Genomic DNA, 24,950 nt, shown 5'->3' on the forward strand with positions numbered 1-24,950 from the left:
TTTTCAGTTATGCTATGTATTTCTTTATTTGCGCAGCTTCTATCAATCACAATTATTCTAGCGCGATTCGAGATAATTACACAACCGAATGTTAACATTATTCCTGGAAGGATAAATTAGTCTATTGAATGTACAAGTATGGCGTACACGTAGAACGGATATATTAATAAAAAGTTTCGTTTCTTCGGAACAAGTTCCACACTTGTCCCCGTCGAATCAGCGGCTACGTTATGTGCGTTACTAAAGCTCCGCCCTAATGTCACGCTGATAAGTATCCAATAAATATAAAAAAATATCAATGAACACATTTGTAGATTATTGTACTTGTGATTAAGTAACGGTGATCGGTCACGTGGTCAATAGAACCGCGCCGCCATCAGCGATAAAGCTAAAAAGGGAACGAGAAAACGATGAAACCGTGGTTGATCGGCTGGCGAACAATCGGACGGGCAATCGAACGAGCCATCGGTCTTGTTCTGAAGCAAGAGATTCCTCACAAGCTTCTTTCCCTCGCAAGAATTCTCGATTCGTACGAAACGTATCTTCCGAGCTTCCAGAAACTGTTCCAACTCCACCCTGCACCTCCACTTTAGGGGATTTCCAGAGAACTCGACGATGTAGACTTCCGGCATCTCGTTCAAATCGCTAGTGAATATGCATTTCAGGTCGTTTCCCTCCAAGTTCAAATATTCGAGTCTAGTCAACCTACGGAATGCTCCTGGAGCGACATATTTAATCGAATTGCCGCGCAGATCCAGCCTCTCGAGATTCTCGAGCGGGAGCCACGAGGATCCGATCATTTCCAGCGGATTGTCCTGAATCGTTAGATTCTGCAGTCTGTTTACACCATCGAACGCGCCTTGTTCGATGGTGGTCAGACCTGAATTCGTAATTACAAGTTCTCGAAGATTGTGGAATTTCGAGAGACATTCTGCCGGTAAACGCGGCAGGTGTCCTTCGTGGAATTCGATCGCAACGACCTCCGCCGGCAATGACTGCAGCATCGGCAAGTTTGCGCCGATGCATCGGTAACGGATACCTGCCTTATCATCGACGGTAACGCAGGTTCCTTCCACGGTCTCGTTCCAGACGGGTACGGGAATTGGCGTTGGCGGCGGTGCGCTGGTTACAGCGGGAATATCCGTCGCGTAACAGTCCTCCCTCAAGACCAACGAATGTTTGTCGTAACGGATTCCGCGTGCGTCTAGGAATTCCGTCAATTTGATCCCGCAGAGACAGCTCCAAGGATTATTGGCTACGTTCAACGAGGACAGGTATCGCAACCGTTTAGCTATATATTCGACGCCGATGCAGTTCATCGAGTTCTCGGACACGTCGAGGCTGTTCAGGTACGGCACGTTGTCGAACGCGCCGTTTTCTATCCTGTAAATATTGTTGTGCGACAGATCGAGGTGTCTGAGATTCGACAGGCCCCGTAGCGTGTCTTCGGTCACTGCATCTAGCTGGTTGTTCCTCAGCGACAGATACTCGAGATTGTAGAGCTTGAGGAAGGCCCGAGGGTTGATCTTCTCGATACCACAGTCGCGTAGCTCGAGCTTCGATAGGTAACCATCGAACCGGTCGAAAGCATCCCCCGGAACCTTTTTGATTTTCGATAGTATCACGCGAATCGAGTGGACCGTTACCGGTATCACGGTCAGCTCTTCCATCGAGGTGATCGCTCGACAGGTGTAGATCGCTCTGGATCCGTCGTGGCCTTTCTCGGGGTAGCATCGTCCGGTATAGATAACCGATGGAGGTGTAGCCACAGGGATTTCTGTGGACGGGGGCGGCGGACGAGGCCTGACGATCGTCAGATTAGAATGCATAACGCTATCTTCGTAGGAGGTCCAGTGAACTTTTCCGGTTGTAATTGATGTATCCGAAGTGGTCTGTTGAAGAAACAATCTTATAATTAAACATTCTCAACTCTGTTAATTTATTCTTTTTTTTTCTTATTGATAATAGGCTTTGGATTCGATCTATACAGTAAAGAATTGCATTTTACAAATGTTCTCCACATTGTACCTGGTGCTGGCGCCACCCCCCGGCAGCCTCCGGAATATCGTTCTCGTTCTCGTAGCATCGACCCGCGTCGATCTCGAATCCAACAGTCCGTTGCGTGAGGAAACTTTGAAGGTTGCTGCGGCAGCTGCACAGCCACGGATTTCCGGTCGCATCGAAACGTTCGAGTTTCTTCAATTCGGCCAGCTCCTCGACGGCGATGCAACGTAACCTATTGTTTCGGAGATCGAGGTGTCTCAAACTATTGCCCACTCGCCACAGCGCGGTCCTATCGATCTGTTCGATCTCGTTATTCTGAAGGATCAACTGTTGCAGGTTGAGGAGATCGCGGAACCATACGACGCCAATCAGTCGGAGATGGTTGCCGACCAGCGAGAGTCGTTGCAGCCTGTGCAACCCTGCGAAAGCTCCGTCCTCGATCTCGCGGATGTGACAGTCTCTCAGGTCCAGGCTCCTCAAGCTATTTCCGAACCGGAAGAAACCATAACGAGGCAGCTTGTCGATCGTCAGACCGGAAATCTCGATCCAACTGGTCTTATCCGGAAGACGGTCCAGCGACGTGAACACGCTCGTCTGGAACTCGTTCCCGCGCACCGACGTCCATTCCTGCAAGCATGGTTGCCGCCATTAGGGGCTACGTACTGTTAGTGGCTTACAAGTTGTCTCCTGGCAGGAATTCGAAAGAAATGCGGCAGCAAGCCATCCGATTGGGTTATTCCACTCGGACATACGGTTCTAGCCGAATTATTGGCTGAAGCGTGTGACGTCGCGGCCTAGCCATTGGCTGCGAGCAGGGACACCCTTTGGCCCTGTCCCGTCTCGAGGGACAACTTGTGAGTACGTTAACACTACCATATTATGGATTTGAATCTCCTAGGATTCGAATTCTAATTTGATTGGTCGCTTAATTACTAGGAGTAAACCCATATTAATTACAGGAAAGCAGGCATCCGTCTGGAGGCTATGATGAAGGACACTTACCCTATTGTATGTATTCAGATTATGGGTGGTGAAGGTGGTGGGCAGTATGGGGAATCCAATTTGGGTCATGCATTGGTATCGCCTGCACAGGTGAACCTCTCTAGAGCAGTCCGTTTCCAAGCTAATGGACCTCTCCCGGAAGTATTTGTCGAGTCTCTGTCGGCACTCGCACAGCCAAGGGTTCCCGTCGATGCGGACGCTCCTCAACGATCTCAAATAGACTAGATCCTCCGTCGCCAAGCAATCTAGATCATTGTCGCGCAGTCCCAAAGTTTCAAGGCGCGGCAACATCCGGAAGGCGTCGGGTTCGATGTGCACCAAACCGCATCTGAAATATTTGTATTCGTATAGGCGATGTTATGATACATTGCAAGACGGTGTTATGAACATTTTTAAACGGTGTTCTGATTGCAGACATAGCGTTCCCTTGGACGATTATGCGGCTTTACGTAATCTATGACTTTCTATGGAATCAACGACGCCGCTTCGCGTCGCCGCGGTTCTGCAAACAAGGAAACGCTGCGCCTCTTTCCGCATCCGCGATGCAAATTCCGGCCCACGGGATTCTTCCGAGAAATCTTCGTAAACACAACCGATTTGTGTTTTTCTTAACGTTCTACGAGAACGACGCGAAATAGCTGCAGATGATTAACGTACCTGTCCAGGACCAGCTTCCTCAGGTTGGTCAGGTGACGGAACCACGCGGACCGCGCCACATGGATCTTGGTCCCGTGGAATATCAACCATTCAATGCGGTTCAGGCCGGCGAACGCGTCGGGAGCGATGAAGTCCACGTGGCAGTTGTAAAAGGACAGCCTTCGGAGATTCTTGAACCGCCAGAACGCGTTGTCCGGTATGTAATGGAACCGCGACACCGTGAACTCTATCCATTCCGCGTCGCTGGAGATCTCGTCGAGGTCGTTCAGGTCGCCGTGCGTGCACGCGTAGGCGATCGACCGTTCGTCGTCCGCGATCGGCGCTATGCTGCATTTGCAGTGCACTTGGCCAATTAGGCCGACCAACGCCCAGAACAGAATCAGATGCAGCATCATCGTGTGTTTTTTTGTTTCTCTCTTCTAGATCCGCCGTGTTACCTGGAGGCAGGCGCGCGACGAATGCTCATCTAGTCTCTTCTCGATCCGCGAGATGAAACACCATGGAACGAGAGGCGCGCGGGCGACGCTGTGGCCGCGTAGTCTTGTTAATAAACAGCTCGCGTCGATTGGCTTCTTGTTAGTGCCATGTTTGGAACTCGCAGGGGACATACATAGGTACAGAGAGCTCTATATGTTTTCACGTGTACTAGCTTCTAGCGTTCCCAATGAATGTTATCGCGTCGACTTTATCCTGCATATTTTTAGATTATTTTTAGTTACGGGCCAGAGAGAAAATTATGCGTAATGACAGCAGCGTTAAATGTCGTTAAAATGTGCAGAGGTGCAACAGCATGGTTTAGTGCTTGACGCGCCAAAAACGACGCTCGCAGTCACTCACCATGGTCGCGATGAAGCGGAACACGGTCTTGTTGATCCTTCTCGCGAGACACCTATCTCACATTCAATACCGGGATATCACTGTTCAGGGTCGGGTAAAGATACCAGGTTACAGCGGTGTACACCGTGTCTATGTTCACAGGACATCTGGCGCGATCCTCATCGTTGTCGCCTGCGCACCGCGCCGGTGTGTACTATTGGACATCGAACGAGGAACGAGAACATGAAAAAATCATCCAATCGGGGCACTGGGAAGCGTCTTACTGTTTCAGCGAGCTCTGTCGTGGCCCGAGTCTCGCATCGGTGGATCGAAACGAAACGACGACTCTGACTGAGCTGGCGATTCGCTCGCTTCCTCGTTATATAAACTTGTAAGGCCAAGGTCGCCCTTGTGCACCGCGCCGGTACTACGTGCATACACCGCCGATCCCCGCGACCTATCTTTAGCACGCGCCGCTCTAGTTTGCCAGGAAAACCGACTAGCGAATTAGCCGAGATGCGCTGGCTAGTTTCTGCCAGCACACGCACACCTGCACCCGCGAACAGAGAAAATAGTGACCGGAAGGTCTGGGCCAGTTAATGGAAAACCCTCGCCCCGTCTCGAGGCTGCGGACATGAATGAAAAGGCTTGCCGTGTCCCGACGGACCTCCGCTTCCACCCATGGTATCCACGCTTCGACGTAGCATGTGTGTATCAACTTTTTGCAGTCGTTCTCAAGTCGTCACTAAATATCCGGTAACTGGTACCTTTACCCTAGGGCTATACAGCAATTCAAACTATAGAAAAAAGCTAGTAGAACCAGATCCGTCGTAACAGACAAATGAAAACACGTGTCGTGACATCATTTCCCGATTATAATCGGAGACACTGGAAATTCGATACTTATGAATTTCTAGATTTAACAATGGCACGATTGTGTTCGTGGGTGTCCATGAGTGGTTGCATTATTATTAGAGTGGATATTTCGCTCACGATGAATCATGTCACCAATGCGCCATGGTGTTAACGACGCGGTTCAATTTCGTGGGATAATTCGGTCGATGCGCTACTGTTCGCGTATCTTATCTATCCTGATGCCGAATGCCATATGCTGACCGACATATGTAGTCTAGTCGGGCAGGGTCGAAAATAATCAGCGATAGTGTATTGGGGTTTATTGGTCGAGCCTGTCCTCGCTGGACAGGTAAAGAAACGACCCTTTCTTTTTGATCAGAGTGTACGGACGACGAGCCAGGCGAAGGTCGAAACGTGACAGTAAATTACATTTTCAGATTACACGTCGCGCGAGCGCGCGGGGCCGTCCCTCATGGATTATATAGCTGTTCGCCACGCCGACCATCCATCCATCCATCCATTTTGCCCATCCAAGTCGAAGACGATGCGTTCGTTCTTCGGCAGTCTCGCGCCGGCTGTCGTTCGCAGCGCCTGCTCCGAGGCTTCTGTCCGCGCCGCCGCGTCTTCCCTCGAATGGTGACAGCAGCTCCGAAAACACCGTTCGACTCCTCTTCATGCTAAATCACGCACGCGTGCCGTTGCCCCGGCCGAGTAGTCCGCCGCTTTGTAAGTAACCGTAGAACGTTGTCCGTGGTCCCTTCGATTCGCCACGCGAATCGTCCCGCCGATTACCAGCTGTTCCTAGCCGCATTCTAGAAATCACGCTCCGCAGGTGTTTATACCGTTAATCTCGACTGCATCACTTGTTCCTGTCCGGGGCTCGTTCTTCCCGTCATCATGAACTCTCCAACGTCTCCGCTATGATTTCCAATCGAACTTTCAATCATTTGCATCGCCTCTCTGAACGTACCAGTGTCAAATATACAGAAAAGTAAAGAGATATCGAAAAAAATCGATTTTTTTATTCGATCAACTACTTGCATTAAAACAGTCAATTTTAAGTACATCTGAAGGACATTGAGGGCTAGGTCAAGGTCAATGTAAAGAGTTAAGCTAATTCCAAGTATTTATTTTGCAGAAATCGCGTCGACAAGGGAACTAAACATACAACGGCTGTCAGAACCATGGATTCCCACGATGGAAAATCGAAGTCCACCGACAGTGGTCCACGGTTGGATCTACGTGGGACGCCGCGAGCCATAATCACGTCAGGTGGGCAGACACCAACAAGTATTTGGAGCGCGACAGTGCTCTCTGAACGCGGGCTGAACGTTCTGCGACGTAGTCGGCGAGGATTCCCTCGTTACCTAATGGAACGCGAACGGCAAATCAAATTAACGGCGATTAGGTCGGAAGGTTGGCCGCGGAGCAAGGTCGTCGCGGATCGAAAGGCGGATCGTAAAGACTTCTACCTGCATGTCGCGATCCCTCTTTTTTAACGGGTACCCTGCCTGTTGTTTAACGCCAATTTTAAAAAGTTATCGTGACACGGAGCGAGTTAAAAGAATACAACGTTATTGGCTTATTAGTAAACTGCGGATCTTTATGCATTTATGAAGAAATTTGTTGGGAGAAATATAAAACAGTAAAAGATTAGAAAAATTTAATAATATAACAAAGTCATTGAGGGATGAAATGAATTTTTATGTTATTCCTGCTTCCCGCAACAAATGCAGAACATTTTTAGTTTGCATAAAGATCCGCAGTCTACTTATTAGAATCGATAGTTCCTCATTTACTGATGGCAATCCTTTTTTAAGCGAATTAATAACGACGGTGCTCGATGACCACCGTGGCAGGGAACGTGTTCAAAATAAGAGAGTGCACTCGCGGGCATTAACGGGATAGGCAGAAGGTCCGGCAAGAGCCAAGCTTGAGAAAACGCGAAAATGCAGCCGGGGTGCAATGCGTTTTTCAAACTGTTCTCGCGGCGGCAGCGTGGGGAGGGTTAAACGCGACGAAACAGCGAGCGCGCGGACGGTGGAAGGAAGAAAGGAATGACGGCCAGGAGAGGTCACTCACGGGATAATGTGCCATGGAATGGCACGAACGTAGCCAGTTCGCATTGAACTGCCGAATCGCGCGGATCGGATCGAGTCGCGTCGAGTCGAGTCGGATCGGGACAACACCGCTCACTCGTTTGCGCTAGCTAGTCTGTTCTCGCTGTTTCGCCCGTTACCGAGGCTGTCCGGTCAAAGCGGTGCAGGCGTTTTACGGTTCGCCAACCGGGGACCAGTGGAGTCTAACATTGGATACCTATGTGCAGGTGCGACCGACCATTCGATCCTTAGAGCCCGTTCTGTGTAGGCTAGAGAAACTATGCTCGCGGAGGAAGACGTGTCTTTGCTCGAAATTCATCGGTTGTAATCAATTAGAAAATCTAGAGGACCACTCTACGGTTCTGTCCTCAGCGAGCATTTTATTATGTTGGTGCGAACATTCGGGCAAAAATTTTTGCTCTGACTTAACAGATAGCATGATAGGTGGCTAGATGGTCAACAAGACTCTCTTGTTCGCCCTAAGAGAACCCGCAGAAAATTGTCAGGGTTCAGAGACTAGCCTAGCGAGACGGTGCAAGAGCACGTAGGCCGATTGGTGTTCCTAGCACAAAGTGTAGGCCAAGGAAAAAGTCTATCACCGCCACACCCTGCGGCAAGAAACGAAAAGCGTCTAACGGCGATTGTAATTCCGTCTACGCGGTCTCCGTCTGGTCTGCGAGCCGATTCACCCGAGTACGAGAACACGTTTTGAATTTCGTCTGCTGGTCGCTGGAACGGTGGTTAATTAATGCACCTGGCGATATATCCATTCTCTCCAAGGTCTATTTACGAAGGAGACAAAAAAGTTAATACCTCTGCCTGCCCGGCGGACAACTAGACGGATCATGCGTTGGAGGAGACTCGATTAATGCAGAGGCACGTTGATTGCCGCGTCGATCGTATATGTACAGCTGCAACAATTCTCCGGGTATCTTGAAAAATTCATTTTATTCGTGATACAATTGCTTGAAGAATGTAAAACAGTTCAAGAATTGATCCCTCCGAGAACCTTTAACTCTGCAATTCTAAATACAATGATTAATTACTTTGATTTTTTGAGATTTTGGGGGATGATTGCTCGGGAGTCAACGTGTCAACAAGCCGGCTGTGCGCATTGCTCCGTAACGAACGTGCGAGCGAACTGTGTCGCATTCGAAATTCACGTGCTCGGGAATCGGGGAATTTGTCAGTTCGCCAATTATGTAAGAGAGCACGCGATTCGAGGAACGATCCGCGCCAGGAGGAATTCCAGTTCCCATCGCGAGCGCACGGCTCGCAAACAGCCGTGAGTAACCGGTCGTGTGTGCACGCGGTGTGCACAGGCTCTGCGTGCACAGATCCTCGCGGAGTGGATGTATCTTGTATCGTTATGTATCACGGCAGCAGCACGAAGGCGCGAGCGGTTCTACGCGCACGTTTATTAATTCTTCTGCGAGCGCACGGTTCGTTTACCCGTTTGATTATGAATTACCGTTGCCTTCGACGCTTCCCTGGCCTGCACACCGTGCGCTGGAAACCGTTCACCTCTGCTGCCGGAAAACAGAGACGTTCGCCGAGCATAACGACGCCGCGCGCACACCGTTAACGAAATTTTCTATCGTTAGAATCATTTTCGAAACCATTTGCCGCACGCACGGGGAGGGAACGGCTTTGATCCATGTCGAGTTTCACCGTCCTTAACACCTTGCACTTTCTTTACATCTATAACGATTAGAAATTTCTCTTGTGTTGTTCATGATGTGCGAACGTGTTAATGACTAGAAAAATTACGCATGTACATATCGACTGCCTCGTTTGAGTAAAATTGTATCAATGCCCGTAGGATGGCCTTCCGCGAGGAGACCGCGGTAGTGTATCATTTAAAATCTGTAATTTGGTCGGGCAGTGCCCCGAGACGGAATTGCAGTCTCCCATGGTATTCTGATTTCCATCACGGAGTTCTGTATCACCTTGTGTATAGTGGTTTAGCGTGCGCTGTGTTTGAGCGGGGCACGAGTGCAGGGTGGTACTTACGTACGTATGTACAGAACGTAGTTACGTACTGGGCATGCATCTTTATTATTGGCCGAGAACCCGTACGAGCGGGGCTAGGGTTCGATGAACCTTTACAACTACGTATACGGATCGCGTACCCTTCTGATCGAGCCTCGCTGAAAATCGCTCGTTCAGCATTGCTGCAGCACGATCGCCGCACTTTTCGTGCCTGGAATTATTCAAACGCTGGTCCAACAATGTTGCTCGCGTCCTCGCCAGGGAACATTACGAAATTGTATGAATAGGTCATTTCACGAACTGAATCTGTCCCTCGGTGTCGAATTATTGACACAGTGGTTAAAGATCGATGAAATAACAAGGTGAACAGTTATTTTTCGATGTCTTTTTGTTGATATCGATGAGCTAACATTTACATCTTAGAAACATGAAAGTTTCGGGCAAATTTACGTACAAGTAACAGAACTTATTTCAGGAAAACCGTATGAAGTTGACACGAGGGACAGACGAGGGTGAATCAATTGCACCGGGGCTCGAATAGTTCCGGACCAATCTGTAATCGCTCGACGTCTGTAATCCTAACGATGAGAAAATAGTTCGGAAAGGGCACCGGTTGCGCCCGAAAACCTCGGCGGGAACTGTTATCTGTCTCCTCTGCGAATGACATGTTCTCGAGCGTGTATCTATATATGTATTGGACTTATCGCGACCGATTCGTTTCTTATCACGCGCCACCTGAAATTCCATCATCTTTGTGTGCAGTCGTGCAGTATTACTTAGACCGCGTTCGCGAACGATCCGAAGCCTGAACGACCGTGGTACAGTGTTAGGGATAATGATCGGATGTGTTCAGTGCAGCTGAGAGATTTAGAGCGGTTCCTCAATTCTCGTGAATCATCAGCGTGTGCCGTCACCGCTAAAATGATCCGGCAATTACTGGACGCTTTAGGAGGATCCACGGTACGGCCGTACAGCCGAAATGCGGGACCCTGTCCTTGTCCACGATATATTTCTAGCTGTTCCGTCTATTCCCGTGATTCCGGCATAGGTGCACACCTCCACCTACGTTGCAACGCACCGGTCGCAGTCTCGCGTTTCCGAGTGACGTCCTTCGTTTCTATAATTATTTGCCGCATGTTTCGTTTCTAGCCGCAAAAACAGATCGAATTATGCTCTAGTAAAAGAAGATATCCTCTCAAGGATGTCACGGTTGCGGTTTCGTCGCTTCTCCTACATGTGTACCGTTCGCGCAGATCCTTATTTATTTCAGCGATATAATCGTACGCCTATTTCGTTAACATCGGTTTCTAACCATTGGAATTTGTCTCTTTCAGGCTCGAAGCGGAATGCCCGCGGAATCGGGCGGGCGGACATCTTCTAAACGGACGACAGGATCAGTACAGATCGCGGACAAGTCCGTTAAAAATCGGTAAGTTACTCGTTTACCCCGTAAACAGAGTAATAGAACACCTGGACTATTCGCTCTTGTTTTTTTTTTGTTCCCGCTCCGATGCCTACGCGTTGCGAAACCCTATGAATCGGAATCTACGACTTATCTTACATCTGTTTGTTTTGGTTGGCTAACGATGTCTAACAATTCGAGTTTAACACGTACAAAATTGTTCGGATACTTTTTATATATCTCATTGTCGCAATCATGATTTCACTTTTGTGTAATCACACGTAAAAGATCGTATCGCAGATCAGTTTGTTGACAAATTATTATCTCGTATGATCAACTCGTTTCTTAGCGTGGATCAGAACCTTCATAGTAATGAACTTATGTTTGTTCAAGCAAGAGAAATTAATTACTTCGTATAATCTAGAGAAAAACAAAGAAAATTTACTTTTACACCTGATATGTATTACCGTCGGTGTATGTGTTCAGAATTTCCTGTCCGATCAGCGTTCGTGGTGCAGGTTCTGTTTTACCCTCGCATGAGGTAAAGTAGGACTTCGATGTAACCACAAGATGCCAGCTTGTGGTAGATGGCGCCACGATCCCCGTTTGACGATGCGACAACAGTTATCGATGAAACGTTTGAATTTCCCTGGAATCGAAGACGGGATAGCGAATGCAATCGTAATTGGCTTACTCGAGCAAGGTTCGCCTCGTTTGTCACGTACTCGGAAACCGGTCGCGCAATTATTTTTCCAGAAATTCCGTTATCTCCTTGTCACAGCCATTGGCGTCGCTTTCTCCGCGCGAAACGGTCCTTTACTCTCCCGTTGTACCTGTAGCAACTTCGATTTCTATCAATGCACGATTTAAATTCGAACGACCACCGGCGAAGTAAATATTCAGTTAAAAGTTAAATAATTGGCCGAATGCTATGGAAATTGAGGGACGAGTCGAACATCGGGGATATAGCTCAGTGGTAGAGCATTCGACTGCAGATCGAGAGGTCCCCGGTTCAAACCCGGGTGTCCCCTAATTTTTTTTCCTACATTTTTCTCTATGAAATTCGCTGATTATCGTCGGACATATCGATTGAAAATTGTGCACGTTCTGTAGCTTGCTATAGGAACAGTGGAATTAAAGTGGGGGATTAATTGGATAGACTAAAATGAATTTTTTCTTTCTTTTTAGTGAAAAGCAGTACATTCGTAGAATATTGAGAATATTATCTACGCTATTTGCGACGTGAAATCGATCCGATTTACGAGATCGTCAGTAGTAGACGGATCGAATGACAGAGGGCATTGACCAGCGGTCAGCTGTTACGCTGACCTCATCAAGCTTCTCAATTTATATCGCAATCGTTCGCCGCGATAAAACCGTTAAAACTGGTGTTCCACGTTTCCGAACGCACGCTCGCCGTGAATCCAGTACAACGAGCAACTATCGTCACCGGTTTTAACGCTGCTGCTGCTAGTTGTCAGAGCACGAGAGAACTCGTCGAATTCGATGCATAAGGAACGGTGCGTTACCAAGCGCCCCTTGACTTATGCAACCGGCTCGACGCCTGAGTAAAAAGGTTGACCCGCCTACGCGGCGAACAATCTTGCGCCGCGCACAGTGTCTGGTTATTCGCGTCGCAGTTTTTCCCCGAGAATCTGACGACGTTGTTCTCCGTGGCTCATGAATATTCAACGCAGCCCCTTACTATGTGTTACTCGTACGATGATTTTTCACAATGGCCGTCGAGACAGCCAGTAAACAGCGGAGTAAAAATGCAAATCGTTTTCTTTGTTGAGAGATTTGAAACCCGTCGCTCCAGCTACTATGTTCGCTACGGTGTTACGTTATTTACAACCGCTTTATCTTCCGCGTTACGTCTTCGCCCGGCGATGTTACGCAATACGATACTATACCGCGCCTACTATACTGCCCATGCAATCCATCGCAGCATTCGTACCAATATTAGCTCGCTATTTTTATTACGATCACTGTCTTACGAGATCTTTATAATTCAATTATACCTACCACGATGATTCATCCATACCTGCTGTGCAATAATTCATCGCATTTATCATTTCAACTGCGCCTGCAGTATTAATTGCGTTAACGCCAATTGTGCAAATAATTGCAAGCGGCACAAGCCATATCCCGGCGACTATTCAACGATCGCGTATTGTAGTAGCTCAGGTGCGCATACCAGAGCAAAAGCGTGGCGTGGCCTTGAGCCGGCCACGAGTCCCAAGATTTCTATCGAACAGCGGCTAACGGTGATCTGTCTCGCTGTGGATTTCAGATCCAAGTCGGAATCAAGGCCGGCGTCCGGTGCTGGGAGAAAAAGGGACGCGATCACGTCGCTTTTCAGCCCGAAAAGGCCAGCGAGCAGGAAAGCGAAGCATGCTAGCGACGGACACCTGCCGAGGATAGGGGACCCGCTAATAAGGTGAGTCGAACGCCGCTCGTATTTGGCAGAATGACGCGATCACGTTTCTCCAGGAAAATGCACACCAGTTCGATCCTCACGAATGGCTCGAAGAAACGAAAACAAGAATGAAATTCTACCGTTGTCGCGGGTTCGAATCCCGCCGGCACCTCTGGGAATATTTCCAGTGCAGTCTTCTCACTGGAAAAAGAATCCACCTGAATAAACTGTAGGTTTATTAATTAGACTAATTAGACTGCAAAAGTTTATGCAATTTGCAATTTGCAATTTTTCGAGACGATTTTTAAGAACGGGGAACCAAATAAATATTATTTTCAGTGGCTTTGTAGATCTGAAATACATCAAAATTTGACTAAATTCTGTCGAAGGATGTATTCTGGCATTTTTTGAAAATTTTTCAGCAGCCATAAATGCATAAAGATCCGCAGTCTAAATAAAGAAAGAAGAAAGGGAATGAAATTCTCACTGCGCCGAGAGACAAGTATTCTGTCGCCGAGGAAGACGCCCGACCAGTCGCAACCGTACCCAATTACTGCCACCGTTAATTACAAGCTCTCTCGCGCCGGTCATCCGTTGCATTTTCTAGATTCGCTCGACCTAGAAAAGTGGAAGTCTAGTATTGCGCGTTTCGAAGCCCCGTGCACCAACCACTTTCTCCCCAGCAGCGTTCACAGTAGGATTCTATCGGGGCGGTCTTCCACGAGTCTCATCGCGAACGAGACATCTCCCTTCCGAGCGGGCCAGTCTCCTCGAAAAACCACCTAACCGTCGCGAACCAACGACCAAATGGATTAAACGACGTCAATTGGTCGGCGGGGAGAGATATGTCCCGGTGACTTCATCCACCGATTCGTTGCTCGTTAATCTAACTAACGCTGCGAGCTAAGGCTGTATTACCTCGAGCTGATGTAATGCTTCATTGATAAGCGCGCAGCAATCTTTACGCGAACGCTACCTGATCGAGGTTTCACCATCTTCTTCGTCTGCATCACAATTTCTTCTCCTCTGATCTCTCAGCTTTGCCTCTCCTGTTGTAGGGACCCAGAGAAGCTCTTCTTCGGAGCTTGGAAGGTGGCGGAGTCTGTATACTGGTTCTAAACAGTGAGGACTCGGTGATCTTCAAAAGGTAAACCTGCGGAGACCGCCGCTTTCATTCAATCTCAATCAGTGAAATAGGAGAAATTTTGAATGTCATCTACTCAATTATTTATAGCAAATCGAAAGATCATCGAAATCGGTGGATAGGCAGTTGTTCTGCAGGTTCACCCTTCAAAGTAGCACACAAGATTTTTCGTCGTTGAACGTTTAGGTTCCTGGCGTGAGCCCGGGACCAAAGATGATCAGGATCAGATAGGATGCAAGTTGTCTCGGGGACTCGGCAACTACGCGTTTCTGTGTCCGCATAGCGCGCACGTGTCTCCTCGGCTTAACGACGTCTGCTCTTCTTGTTACTTAATTAGAGGTCGAGCACGCCGGTTCTCGCGGAGCCCGGAGTGTTGGCGACCGCTCTCTCGCCAGACCGAGTAGACCGACGACCCACTCTGACAATGAGACCGGCACTCGGCCGCGGCGCGGCGTCGAACGACCTACATACCCAGTGAATCAGAAGTCAATGAGCGACCCGATGCGCCGCGCTAACTCCGTTTGGAACTGTCTTGGAACGGCTCCACAGGCGACCGTCCGCGAGCCGCCACCGAATTGTGATCCGTGCCATCCCGTCGCTCACGCTGTCACGATCCTTATGGGACACGACTCCCCGTTGGCTGACGCCATCAACTTCCAGCTTCTCGTCTTCGGCAACACACTGCTCCAAGGATCTGATTTTTGACCCGCTATAACTTTGTACAAAAAAATCGTAGATCACTTTTTCAATAGTCATTGTAAAGGGCAGACTTCCCGCTGTAAGACAAGAAAATATTTTTAAATATTTTCAGTCGAGCAGTGTGTTACGAAGTCTCGTTTTTCTAGGTGTTCCCATCGCTCTTCTAACCGTGAGATAAAGTGTATCCGCGCTCGGTAAATTGAACAAGTATCGTCAGATCTAATGGACTATTAGCGGCTAAGCGTTCGCGAGCCTAATAGCCGGCACCGATGAAACCGTGCGAAAAGCGCACGGCATCGTCCCACAGAAATATCGGGACAGAGAGAAGAGTACAGGGAGAAGAGGAGTTATTAAAATAGAGTGCGAAGAGGCTGTGAATGGGATCAAGGCTGACGCCAGAATACACTTTCGCCGCGGTGTCGTGACCGTCGAACATTCGGACCGACTTATCCGGGTCTAGAGACCTCGGGAAACTCTCTGGAAGCACACGACCGCCATTATCTCCGACAGAGAAGAAGATACGGTTATCGCCAGGTGTGTCGTGCGCGGTTTCGGATAAAGGATTTCTGCGAAGGAATCCGCCGAGAAATTCGAACCTAAATCATTCCTAATCTGCCGAGTGTCGATAGACTTCGACAGCGTTTCGCAGAAGTTCAACTAACAATAAGATATCGTAACTTCTGTTTTGAAGGAGGGCTCTCTAATCGGCGTTTGCCTCGACGTGAGTCACAGTGCAAACGACGATCGTTTGCGCAAATAAACCGCGGAAGAAGTTTTCGTCGCGTTCCGGAGGCTAGATACATTAATAAAGCAGCGTTAATCGGCCGAGAGACCGTGAGTCGCTGCGCTCGAACGACTCGGCTGACGTCATGCTGCCCCGTTCTTTTAATCCCTATTTTCTCTGGTGCTCGCGACCAACTCTCAATTGACTTTGCCCTTATTCAAAGGCCTTCCAGCCCGGACTCCGACCAATGCTCGACACGATGCTCGTCTGACTTCTTAACGTGCTTTCATTCATTCGGGGACGGTGATCTCTGAGTGGCTCTGTTGGAGTCCTGCCAATAGAGAAGCTCCCACTGTCCACGAAGCTATGTCTTTGATTTTCACCGCTGGTACATCTGCTTTCTGAGTGTACTTTGCATTGATTGTTCATTGTGTAGAATGTTGCCAATAAGTATTAGTTACCTACTCAGATAGCACAAAGGCGTCTTAAAGACGCCTAAATACATATATGCTTGCCTAGATATTTAGCTATCTTGTGATCATTGATGAAGGTAGGACGACTTCTTTAGAGGAGGAACGGTTGAAACGAGTCTGAGAACGCAGCAGCAGGCTCGCGCACGACTATTGCATAGATAGCCGCGTGGAATATTAATCGAGGTATGAATAACGCCGGTCAGACATAAATAGTTGCATGCATCGATCAGTCTACGCGTCTACACCGCCATTGATATTTATCCGGCGTTCGAGCCGCGAACGAGCGCGCACACAGAAAATACTAACGTAATCATACACTGCTCCGGACAATTAGGGGATCTGTAGTAGAGTGATTTGATGGGACAGCGAGACGGTCCGCCTTGAATGCTGATTACCGAACCAAGAATACACTCGGACTCGTGACCAGAAGACTCGGGAATGACTTGCTGTGTGTGTGTGTACGAGTTGCAGTTGTCTACTAGTTCAAGATCTTTCTTCTTTAAAGTCTCTTACTGCTAATCATTTCATTTGTAAAACGGAAAGCTGTGCAGCGAATCCCATAACTCGGCTAATCAGCTTCCACTGATCTGAGCTCACAAGCTCTCTTGTCGGAGAGTGGCGACCTTGTCCAGTTAGACCCCGGGTCCCTGACCCCAACCGGTCACAAAGGTAACCCTCTTCCTCGTCCACCTAATCTGCATCGGTCTTCTGGCTGGAACAGAGAGACGCTATTCTAACAGTTCTCGTTTTTAGGCTGGCCGCGATGAATCATCGAAACAACGAGAAAAAGAGGAGCACGCCGCGGCCGGGGACTTTCGCAACACCCAGTACAATGACTCCATTATGAACAGAGAGCCCTATGATCCCGGGTCTTGTCCCGGGCGGGTCGGTTTCGACGATATTTCGGACTCGTTATCCGCCGGAGCGCGCATTTAGACCACGGTCTTATTTTTTCACCGACGTTGAACCGCGCCGGCCTCCGGTCCAAAGATACTCCCGATGACGAGAAACGTCGCGCAGTATTCCTATGAAATAGGTGGAGTTTATTCAAAAATTTTCAACCACAAAATGGGTTCAACCGCAGTTCTCATTCTTGCAAATAAGTAATTCCAGAGTCCGATTTTACGACCCAAAAACCCCTGAACCGGTTCTGTTTGTAATTTTAAATTACATTATTTCTAATTAATAACGTATAATTAACAGAGGCATGGACTTTGTCCAACTACTCGCGATTCCGGCCCAGAGTGCGCCGGGCAGACTCATATTTCCGCTAATCCCGTGGAAAAAGTGCGACGCTGCATACCGGTTCCGCGAGCGGACACGTGCAGCACAGCGTCCCTGTGCGCACGCCGCGACTGCAACTGCAGCGATAGTGTCGCGGACACGGGACCCATTACGGCGAACAAGCCGGCTTTACGAGCCTGTTAGATTATGACGCGACGCGATCAGGTGTATCGGCAGCCATTCGCGCCTGCAAGTTAGTACCGGTGTCGTTTCCCTCCTCGTGGAATCGCCTATGGTGTCGCATTGCACCATCGGGAATCAGATTTTGCCTATCCGTCGATTCCTCCGCTATCCCCCCTGCTGATCTTCGGTGATCGTTTTGACCCGGGCCACCCGGTATACTCAGCCGTTCGTAGAACCCAGTGGATCGTTGGAAAAATTACAATTAAGATCCAATTTCAAAGTACCTCGCATTTGTATCAAGATCTCGTTCAAGATTCTATTTCTACCATAAGTGGTACATAACAAACAGTACGTTCAGATGACAAATCATCTAACAGCCTTCCAATGATTCCAGATTCAGATTGATGCAGTCGTGATACTGGTCTCTCCAGATTCTACAGTCCCAAAGGCAACTTCATCTTGCCCCTATTTATCCAGGCCTACTTAAATGGTATCGAGCATCATCAATGAAGAATTTCTGATAAAGCAACGTTCTCTGAAGAGCTCTATTCACAGATTCACAGTCCGGCGAGATTTGTAAACACTGAGGCTTATCTTATCGCGTTCTCAATGGGTGTGTAGCAAAGATTGAACGTTGATATCAACGGTCAAGCTTCAGTTAGCACCGTTTGGCTCTAACTCATGAGCAGCGTTACCAGCCGATGTCGATGTGTATTCCCCTCGAAATGCTTCCTCCTCTACCACTAAACGTGGCTCGATTCTCCTCGTAGCGGGAATAATGTGACGTCACGTATCCCCTCGTGCAGAGAATCGAGCCACATTTAGCGGTAGAGGGGAATATACACCGTCTGGCAACGTTGCTCCTGAGATTCAGGACTCGGGATCGGAGCATAAAGTCATCCAGATGATCTGGGCCAAAGCACGAGGTTTCCTAAAGCTGTGGCTCAAAGTAGAAAGCCTTCTAAAGCTCGGGACCAAGGTCTGTCACCCTTATAGCTCAGGAATGTGTCGCTGCTAGCTCAGGAATGCGAAGTTAACGAGACAGGAGAAGTAGCTAAGAGAATGTGTTTTGTAGGGGGTCGGATCGGTCGTGTATCGTCCCTGAAACAGTGAGACTCGGCTCGTAGCAGGTAGTCCAGTGTCCCGGAGAAGTTCTGGCCACCGGGTACATACCATATGTCGACCGTATGAGAAAACTGGTCGACGGTGAGACGTCTGCAGATTCCGTGGCCTCCTTAAGCAGCTTCTACTTCCCTTCCCCAGCCTCGGCGCTTGTCTGACCATCCTCCATCCTCCGCGGAGTATGTACTCGTTCCCAGAGTACCGGGACTCGGGACCAGGGGCCGGGGCCGGGGCGTACAGGCTGTCTTAGCCCCACCAGCTCTCCCGCGGCAATTATCCCTCTTTCTCTTCATCCTCCGCGTTTCTTCTCTCTCTGCTGCTCTGCTCGGTCGGCTGAAAAATCGACCAACGAGACGAACGATCGAGCCGCATCACCGGCCCAATCGAATGCCCATCGACTTCACCAAACGCTGGCCCTTTCGTACCTTCCTGCAAAACTACGGAAATCAATTTTTCGTTGAATCCCGAAACCAACGTGGACGTGAAATAATTTTTCTCTTCAGGTTTTCGCCACGTTTTAGGGATTTGGGACCTTTGTGGGACCCCGTGAGCCCCCTTTCTGTCAACACGTCGAACGGCCAAACGGAGAATCGGCTACTTCATGGGCAGTCTTCTACACTCTCCCGTGAAATACTTTCCATCGTTAACAAGAATATCTAGCAGATTTTTATGGCCGTAAAAGCTGCACCACTTTCCACGTTCGTACGCTTCCAGCTGACGAACTACATTCTGTTCTGAATTTTCTCAGAGATATACCTCGCGTCCTCTTATCGAGGCGAACGGAAAGAGCGTTTGCTCCGATTGGAGAAACCCGGCAGAATCTTGCGTAAGAGAAATTTCACTTCCTCGATCCGATGAAAACTAGCCTCCCCCGATTGGCCCCCATCTATCCTCGTAGGTCGATAACGATCCACGAGGCTCGCTGGAATGCCGGAAAACCCATCTCCCAAATGGACCGGGCTGAGTCTCCTCGTCGTTACAGTATCAACGTATTTTTCCGTCGTCATTCACTCGTCGTGCGTTAAAAATGCTCAGCTGTGAACTTCCCCGCTGTTCTGGGAACCCCTGGGACCTACCCTCATCCCCCATTCCGATCACCAAGCATTCCGGAACGTGGACATTTTATTACTTTTCGTTCTCACATTACCCGAGCTATTCTCCCTACCCGGGAGATTTCTCAAACAGATTTATTTTACCCAAAGGTGTACATGACAAAAATATGGCTAAAAATTTGCATGGATATCTTGACACCCGAACGGTGATTCTAAGGCGCGAATAAAAATTGCTACATCATTATTTGAAATATTTTTTGCATTGTTAATTTTGTTTGTATCTAATAAAGTACTAAACATTCGTATGTATATTACGAGAAAAAAATATATAGAAGAGAACTATTCTCGGTCGGAAGAAATATTTCGTGTTGGAATTGATATAGCTTCGAGCGCAAAGGGTTAATGCGATAGATTGTGAAAAAGTTTCACAATTTATTCATGCAGGGCGGCCGGAACGGGCCTCACCGTCGTACAGCCCTGCGCCTACTGTCACGAAAGCGTGGTGGGGGCAACGGCCGTAGTGGGGGTAGTCTGGGGTAGTCTCTCGAGTTTCGTCGTTTCGCGTTCAGTTACCGATGCGTCCTCGAGGGTTGAGCATTGTCCTCGATCGTTCGTTTCTGTCGCGGCTGAGTCGCTCGATCCTTTGAAAGTGAAACAATCGTGTCGTGCGGTGACGTTCCCCGTGGTGCGTCGAAAATGAATCTTTCGGGTGGCGCTCGGTCGATCGCGAACCTGTCTTGGTCGTTCGACACGTTCGAGTGATTCCTGTGGCCGATCGTTTTCTTCGAGCGAGTGTCGTTTCCCCGTGACATGACCGACTCGGGACTCGGTCAGGAGAGTGCGAGAACGTTTCCTGAACGGGCGACTACGTGACGAGTGCGAGAGGCGGCCGCGCGGTCGTAGATCCGCCGTGGTGCAACAAGTGGTCGGATGCTGAAATGGAAACGCGACCGTGGTTGGTTAGTCGTCCCTCGTTCTCGGTGGATCCGAGTGGACCAGCATCTTCCTCGTTCGTTCAGTGATTCCGAGAGGATCCTCGAAGCCGGGACGAAAGTGGCTCGAGGTCGCAGCGCGGCGTCTCGCGTGTATCTTCTTCGGATTCTTCGGTGACCGATCATCTCCTCTCGCCCCACTCCGTGCGACTTCGTCTTCCGAGAGATATTCGGTGTTTCTTTTCCCGTGAAAGTGGTCTGCGACTCTCTCTTTTATTTGTAGACAGATCCTGTGTGAGAAGTAACGTGATAGTGGTGATAGCGATCGTCCGTAGGACTCGTCCTGACAGTTATCGGCCGAGCCAGCCAGTCCAGGGTGGACTCTGAGATGAGTCTCTTATCGACCGGGATCGCGTTTTGCGCGTCCTGCCCTCGTCCGCGAGGATCGAACGTGATCGAACAATTCCTCGGGACGTGTACTCCTCCGTCCTCCAGAATAATGTTCCCCGAACGAGCGTGACCGAGAGCGAAAGACTCCGTGTCACCGAAATCGAGTCCCCCGTAATCTATCCCCCTCCGCGTGTGTGTAGGAATAATGAATTTACGATTGAGTGCCCAGTGAAACGGTGACGGTCGACCATGATGAAGTTCAAATCGCTGTTTCGCAGAGGACAACAAAACCAACCGGCGCAGCAACAGCAGCAGCAGCAACCGACGCAGCCGCAACAGCTACAACAACAACAACAACAGGAGCAACAGCACGTCCCGCTGCGGCAGGCTGCCAGCGCCTCCTCGCTCGAAGCAAAGAACGAGAACCCTCCCGTGGGGAACTGGGGCTCCCTCGGTAAGGAAGGCTCCAAAGGGAACCCGAAGGGGAACTACAACTCGAAGGGACCCGCCAAGGGGTCCAGGATGCAGGAGCTTGAGCGCGAGATCGAGGTGTTGCGCAAGGAACGCGGTCGGCTCGAGTCCAATCTTAGAGAGGCGTCCTGCGACGCTCAGAATCTACGCGAGCTGCAAGCCGAACTCACTTCGATCAAGGTAAATCCCGTGAAATAACGTGAAGGGTGGCTTGGCGAATCGGCCGCCCTCGATCACAGACGAACGTCGCCCTAACCTAGATGAAAACGTCACCCTGGCCATGAGACTGTCGTAAGATCGTCAGAAGCATCTATGATCGACGTTCAGAGACTGTAAGCCCTGCAAACTGATACATGAAATTCCGTCCTAACTCGTTATTATAGTGCAAAGGGTTAAAGAGAGGTCTATATGGTTACTGTTTACTGCAATTGATGCCGACAATTTTTATTTTGCGTATAGTGATCATTAGACTGCGGATCTTCATGCAAAATCAAAATTGTCTGCATCGATTGCAAGAAATGGAAACTAAATCGAATGTCATTTCTTCCCATAATGATTTTAATAGAAGAGAAATCATATATTGACATCTTGAATTTTTTTAATTTTCCGACAACTTTGAATTTCATCTACACAATTTTGCTATAAATGCATAAAGATTCGCAGTCTAGTGAACATAATTGATCGGAGCTGTCTAGGAAGTTACGCCAGAGAGACTTCAATGCCCGTTTACTCCGCGTTTAGCTTCCCCCTCTGTGTGGAGTCCGCGCGTGGTTCAGACCCGATCCTCCCACCTGAATCCTCTATCCCCGATGTCGCGTAATATCGTCGACCTTACAAGGAAAACAAACACGGGGAAACAGCGTCGATCGAGGGCGGTTTCGAGCCGCCATCGACCGACTGCGAGATCCAAGCCGAACGTGGGTGATCCGTGTTCTTTTTCTTTATTTCCTCTCGAGCCGAGCGCGATATTACGAAAAGCGGACATTACGTAATCGGAGGCTGTAATCTCATCGGCTCCGGTCCGCGATACCGAGTCATTTTATTGGCGGGAACGATGTATCCGAGCATTCTTTCTTTCCTCTTTTTATGATCGTCGCTTTCGTAAACTCGCTTATCGGCTTGCAGCTCAGACAGGAAATGAAAAAAAACGTTTGTAAACAGGCTTTTTATTGTAGTCTCCCGCGAAAGAAAATACAAACTCGAGCTCTCTCGTAATCGTTCGTAGAACCATTTGAATGTTTACCGATCGGTCGATAAGAGAATCCTGTGTTTTGATTTTTTATCGATTCGTGTTTGATTTGGATCAATTATTAAGCTTCAGAGTGCACGCGTTTATCCCGTTATCGTGTAATATCGAATCAGACTCGCGACGAAGATTTCAAACATGTTTCTAAATACAATATACAATGTATATATTTGCAAAAGTGAAACAATGTTGCATGGAAAAATGCCGGCCCTAAAAAGGTTAACGTCGAAGTCCCGCGCACTCGAACTTGAGGCAGAGGGCGTGAAGCGTGGGGATGTTTACGAAGGAAGGGAAAGCTTGTGAAGCGAAACGACCGCGAACGCTATGAAAAAACGTTGTCTCTCTTCGTCTACGGTAAACGACAAGAGTCACCTTGCTTTCGAAATTGTTTACGTTTGTACGAGGAATCGTGAGTGCACGGCTGTTTGCCTAGCCTCTCGAACGTTTAGTGAAACGCTCGCGGTAACGGTTTACAGACCTAACCTCGATCAGTGACACTTATCGCCCGCGTTTCTGGTCGGGATCGTGGAAAAATCGCTCGCCTTGAATCGACGAACGATTTCTCGGTATTGTCACGGTACACCGTGCAGCTGAGCATATCGTGTTTCCCTGTATCGTTTGGCCCGAGTAATTAGAGTCTAGTCGGCCTCCATGTTCTCTTTTACATAAGCGGTTTTCCAGGCATCGTGTGCTCTTTTTTTTCCCCAAACAAAAATATAGTTTTCGCACAATAATATAATTCACAGCTTGTAAGGAATTGAACTCGCGAAGTAATCATTTGTATTTTCTGCTTCGACACGTAGGAGCAGCACAGCTTGGAGTTAGAACGTCTGACAGAGGAGAACGAGACTCTCCGTGCGAGGCTCAGAGACGTAGCTCACTCTCCGTTGTCCGATTCGGAGAAGCAACAGCTGCTGTTGGATGCGTCTAGACTACACAACTCTGCGCCGGCGTCCATAGCTATACCTCAAGATGAAGCTACTACCCCTATTACGTCCATGCCTCATGACAGCGCTCAGTGCACCACCCCGGATTGGGACAAACACTCTTCCAGTTCTGTATCAGAGGTTTCTGTCGCATGTCTGCAGGATAGGATATTGCAAATGGAGGAGACACATTATTCGACCAACGAGGAGCTGCAAGCAACAATACAAGAATTGAGCGACTTACAAGTACGAATTTAGGGCATGCGAACATCGATGCATCCGGTAACGATACAATAAACAATCATGTTTTGGTTTCACCTTGCAGGCACAGCTTACGGAGTTGCAAGCCGACAACGAAAGGTTGACAGAGGAGAAGGATGTGCTCCTGGAATCGTTGTGCAGGCAAACAGAGAAGCTGGAAGACTCACGATCGAAGGTGGACACGTTGCAAGGCCTGCTTTTAAGGGAGGAACAGCCACAAGAGCCTTCTAAAGGGTATAACACGGAGAGGGAGCAGAAGCTAGTAGATCTTTTAAAGGTACGCACACTAACAGCTAAAATTGTGTTACTGTGAGGAGTACAGCAGCGTATTGACCAGATTCGTTGATCACAGAGCGCTCAAGAAGAACGGGAGTCGCTGCTACAGAAGCAGGAAGAGTTGACGTCGGAGCTGAAGGTTCTCCGAGCCGCCGCGGAGGTTAGCGCCACGGAAACGGAGCGTCTAACGAAGTGCGTTCACCTGTTGGAGTCGACCGTAGAGGTAGCTAGCAATGAACGAAAGCAATTGGACATGGAGTTGGCGGAGGCCAGGCAGGAGGGAGCGAACAGAAGCATAGAGATTAGTAGGCTAGCTACCTTGCTGGAAAACGCACGGGCGAAGATCGAAGAGTTGGAACAGTCTAGGCAGGTGGAGAGCAAGAGCGAGGCTGACGAGCTGTTGGACGCTGCGAGGAGGGAGAAAGACACATTAGAGACGCAGGCAGCGGCTCTTCAAGAGCAACTGGCTCGCTCGCATTGCGATCACGATCGACTTAAGGATCAATTTTCGCAGCTCCAAGAGGAACACAAAGTACAAATCATAATTGTAACAATTAGTAGATTCTTTGAACAGGGATACT

At 48.9% G+C, this 24,950-nt stretch overlaps 2 protein-coding genes and 1 non-coding gene across 12 annotated transcripts in view; 2 read left to right on the forward strand and 1 right to left on the reverse strand.

Annotated features, from left to right (window-relative positions):
* On the reverse strand, nucleotides 1–4,861 carry LOC143218952 (uncharacterized). Of its 4 annotated transcripts, XM_076444626.1 has the most exons (6): nucleotides 4,764–4,861; nucleotides 4,501–4,693; nucleotides 3,664–4,100; nucleotides 3,007–3,334; nucleotides 2,029–2,631; nucleotides 1–1,892 (listed from the first exon to the last, which is right to left on the reverse strand). In XM_076444626.1, the coding sequence occupies exons 3-6, from the start codon at nucleotides 4,056–4,058 to the stop codon at nucleotides 357–359; spliced, it is 2,862 nt and encodes a 953-aa protein (XP_076300741.1). In that variant the 5' UTR covers nucleotides 4,059–4,100; nucleotides 4,501–4,693; nucleotides 4,764–4,861; the 3' UTR covers nucleotides 1–356. The 4 variants fall into 4 exon arrangements, with proteins under 4 accessions (XP_076300741.1, XP_076300740.1, XP_076300744.1 ...); XM_076444625.1 differs by having other exon boundaries at nucleotides 4,501–4,809; XM_076444629.1 differs by having other exon boundaries at nucleotides 3,664–4,188; nucleotides 4,501–4,809.
* The window catches only part of LOC143218949 (cytospin-A), a 26,407-nt gene continuing 5,175 nt past the window's right edge, over nucleotides 3,719–24,950 (forward strand). For 2 of the 7 annotated variants that reach the window (XM_076444596.1, XM_076444597.1), the window contains exons 1-7: nucleotides 7,870–8,361; nucleotides 10,760–10,854; nucleotides 13,121–13,267; nucleotides 21,468–21,840; nucleotides 23,710–24,078; nucleotides 24,158–24,370; nucleotides 24,446–24,901. In XM_076444596.1, coding sequence (XP_076300711.1) covers nucleotides 8,302–8,361; nucleotides 10,760–10,854; nucleotides 13,121–13,267; nucleotides 21,468–21,840; nucleotides 23,710–24,078; nucleotides 24,158–24,370; nucleotides 24,446–24,901 — 1,713 coding nt within the window. In that variant the 5' untranslated portion in view covers nucleotides 7,870–8,301. Of the gene's footprint in view, nucleotides 3,860–4,086; nucleotides 4,278–4,946; nucleotides 5,187–5,771; nucleotides 6,061–6,472; nucleotides 6,607–7,434; nucleotides 7,661–7,869; nucleotides 8,362–10,759; nucleotides 10,855–13,120; nucleotides 13,268–21,467; nucleotides 21,841–21,870; nucleotides 23,261–23,709; nucleotides 24,079–24,157; nucleotides 24,371–24,445; nucleotides 24,902–24,950 lie in introns of those variants that run through there. The other 5 variants (XM_076444599.1, XM_076444598.1, XM_076444600.1 and 2 more) reach the window with 5 other exon arrangements.
* On the forward strand, nucleotides 11,787–11,858 carry Trnac-gca (transfer RNA cysteine (anticodon GCA)). The gene has a single exon. It is a non-coding gene; the product is annotated as a tRNA-Cys (tRNA).

The sequence above is a fragment of the Lasioglossum baleicum genome, chromosome 20, assembly GCF_051020765.1.
Source record: "Lasioglossum baleicum chromosome 20, iyLasBale1, whole genome shotgun sequence".
Classification (NCBI taxonomy): domain Eukaryota; kingdom Metazoa; phylum Arthropoda; class Insecta; order Hymenoptera; family Halictidae; genus Lasioglossum; species Lasioglossum baleicum.

What these genes read in the sequence shown, in the direction of transcription:
- LOC143218952 (XM_076444626.1), bottom strand. Translation starts at nt 4,058, where the DNA reads ATGATGCTGCATCTGATTCTGTTCTGGGCGTTGGTCGGCCTAATTGGC. An exon ending in AGGAAGCTGGTCCTGGACAG is followed by an intron (nt 3,335 to 3,663) that starts GTACGTTAATCA and finishes CAAATATTTCAG; the next exon opens with ATGCGGTTTGGTGCACATCG. An exon ending in GGGGGTGGCGCCAGCACCAG is followed by an intron (nt 1,893 to 2,028) that starts GTACAATGTGGA and finishes TTTCTTCAACAG; the next exon opens with ACCACTTCGGATACATCAAT.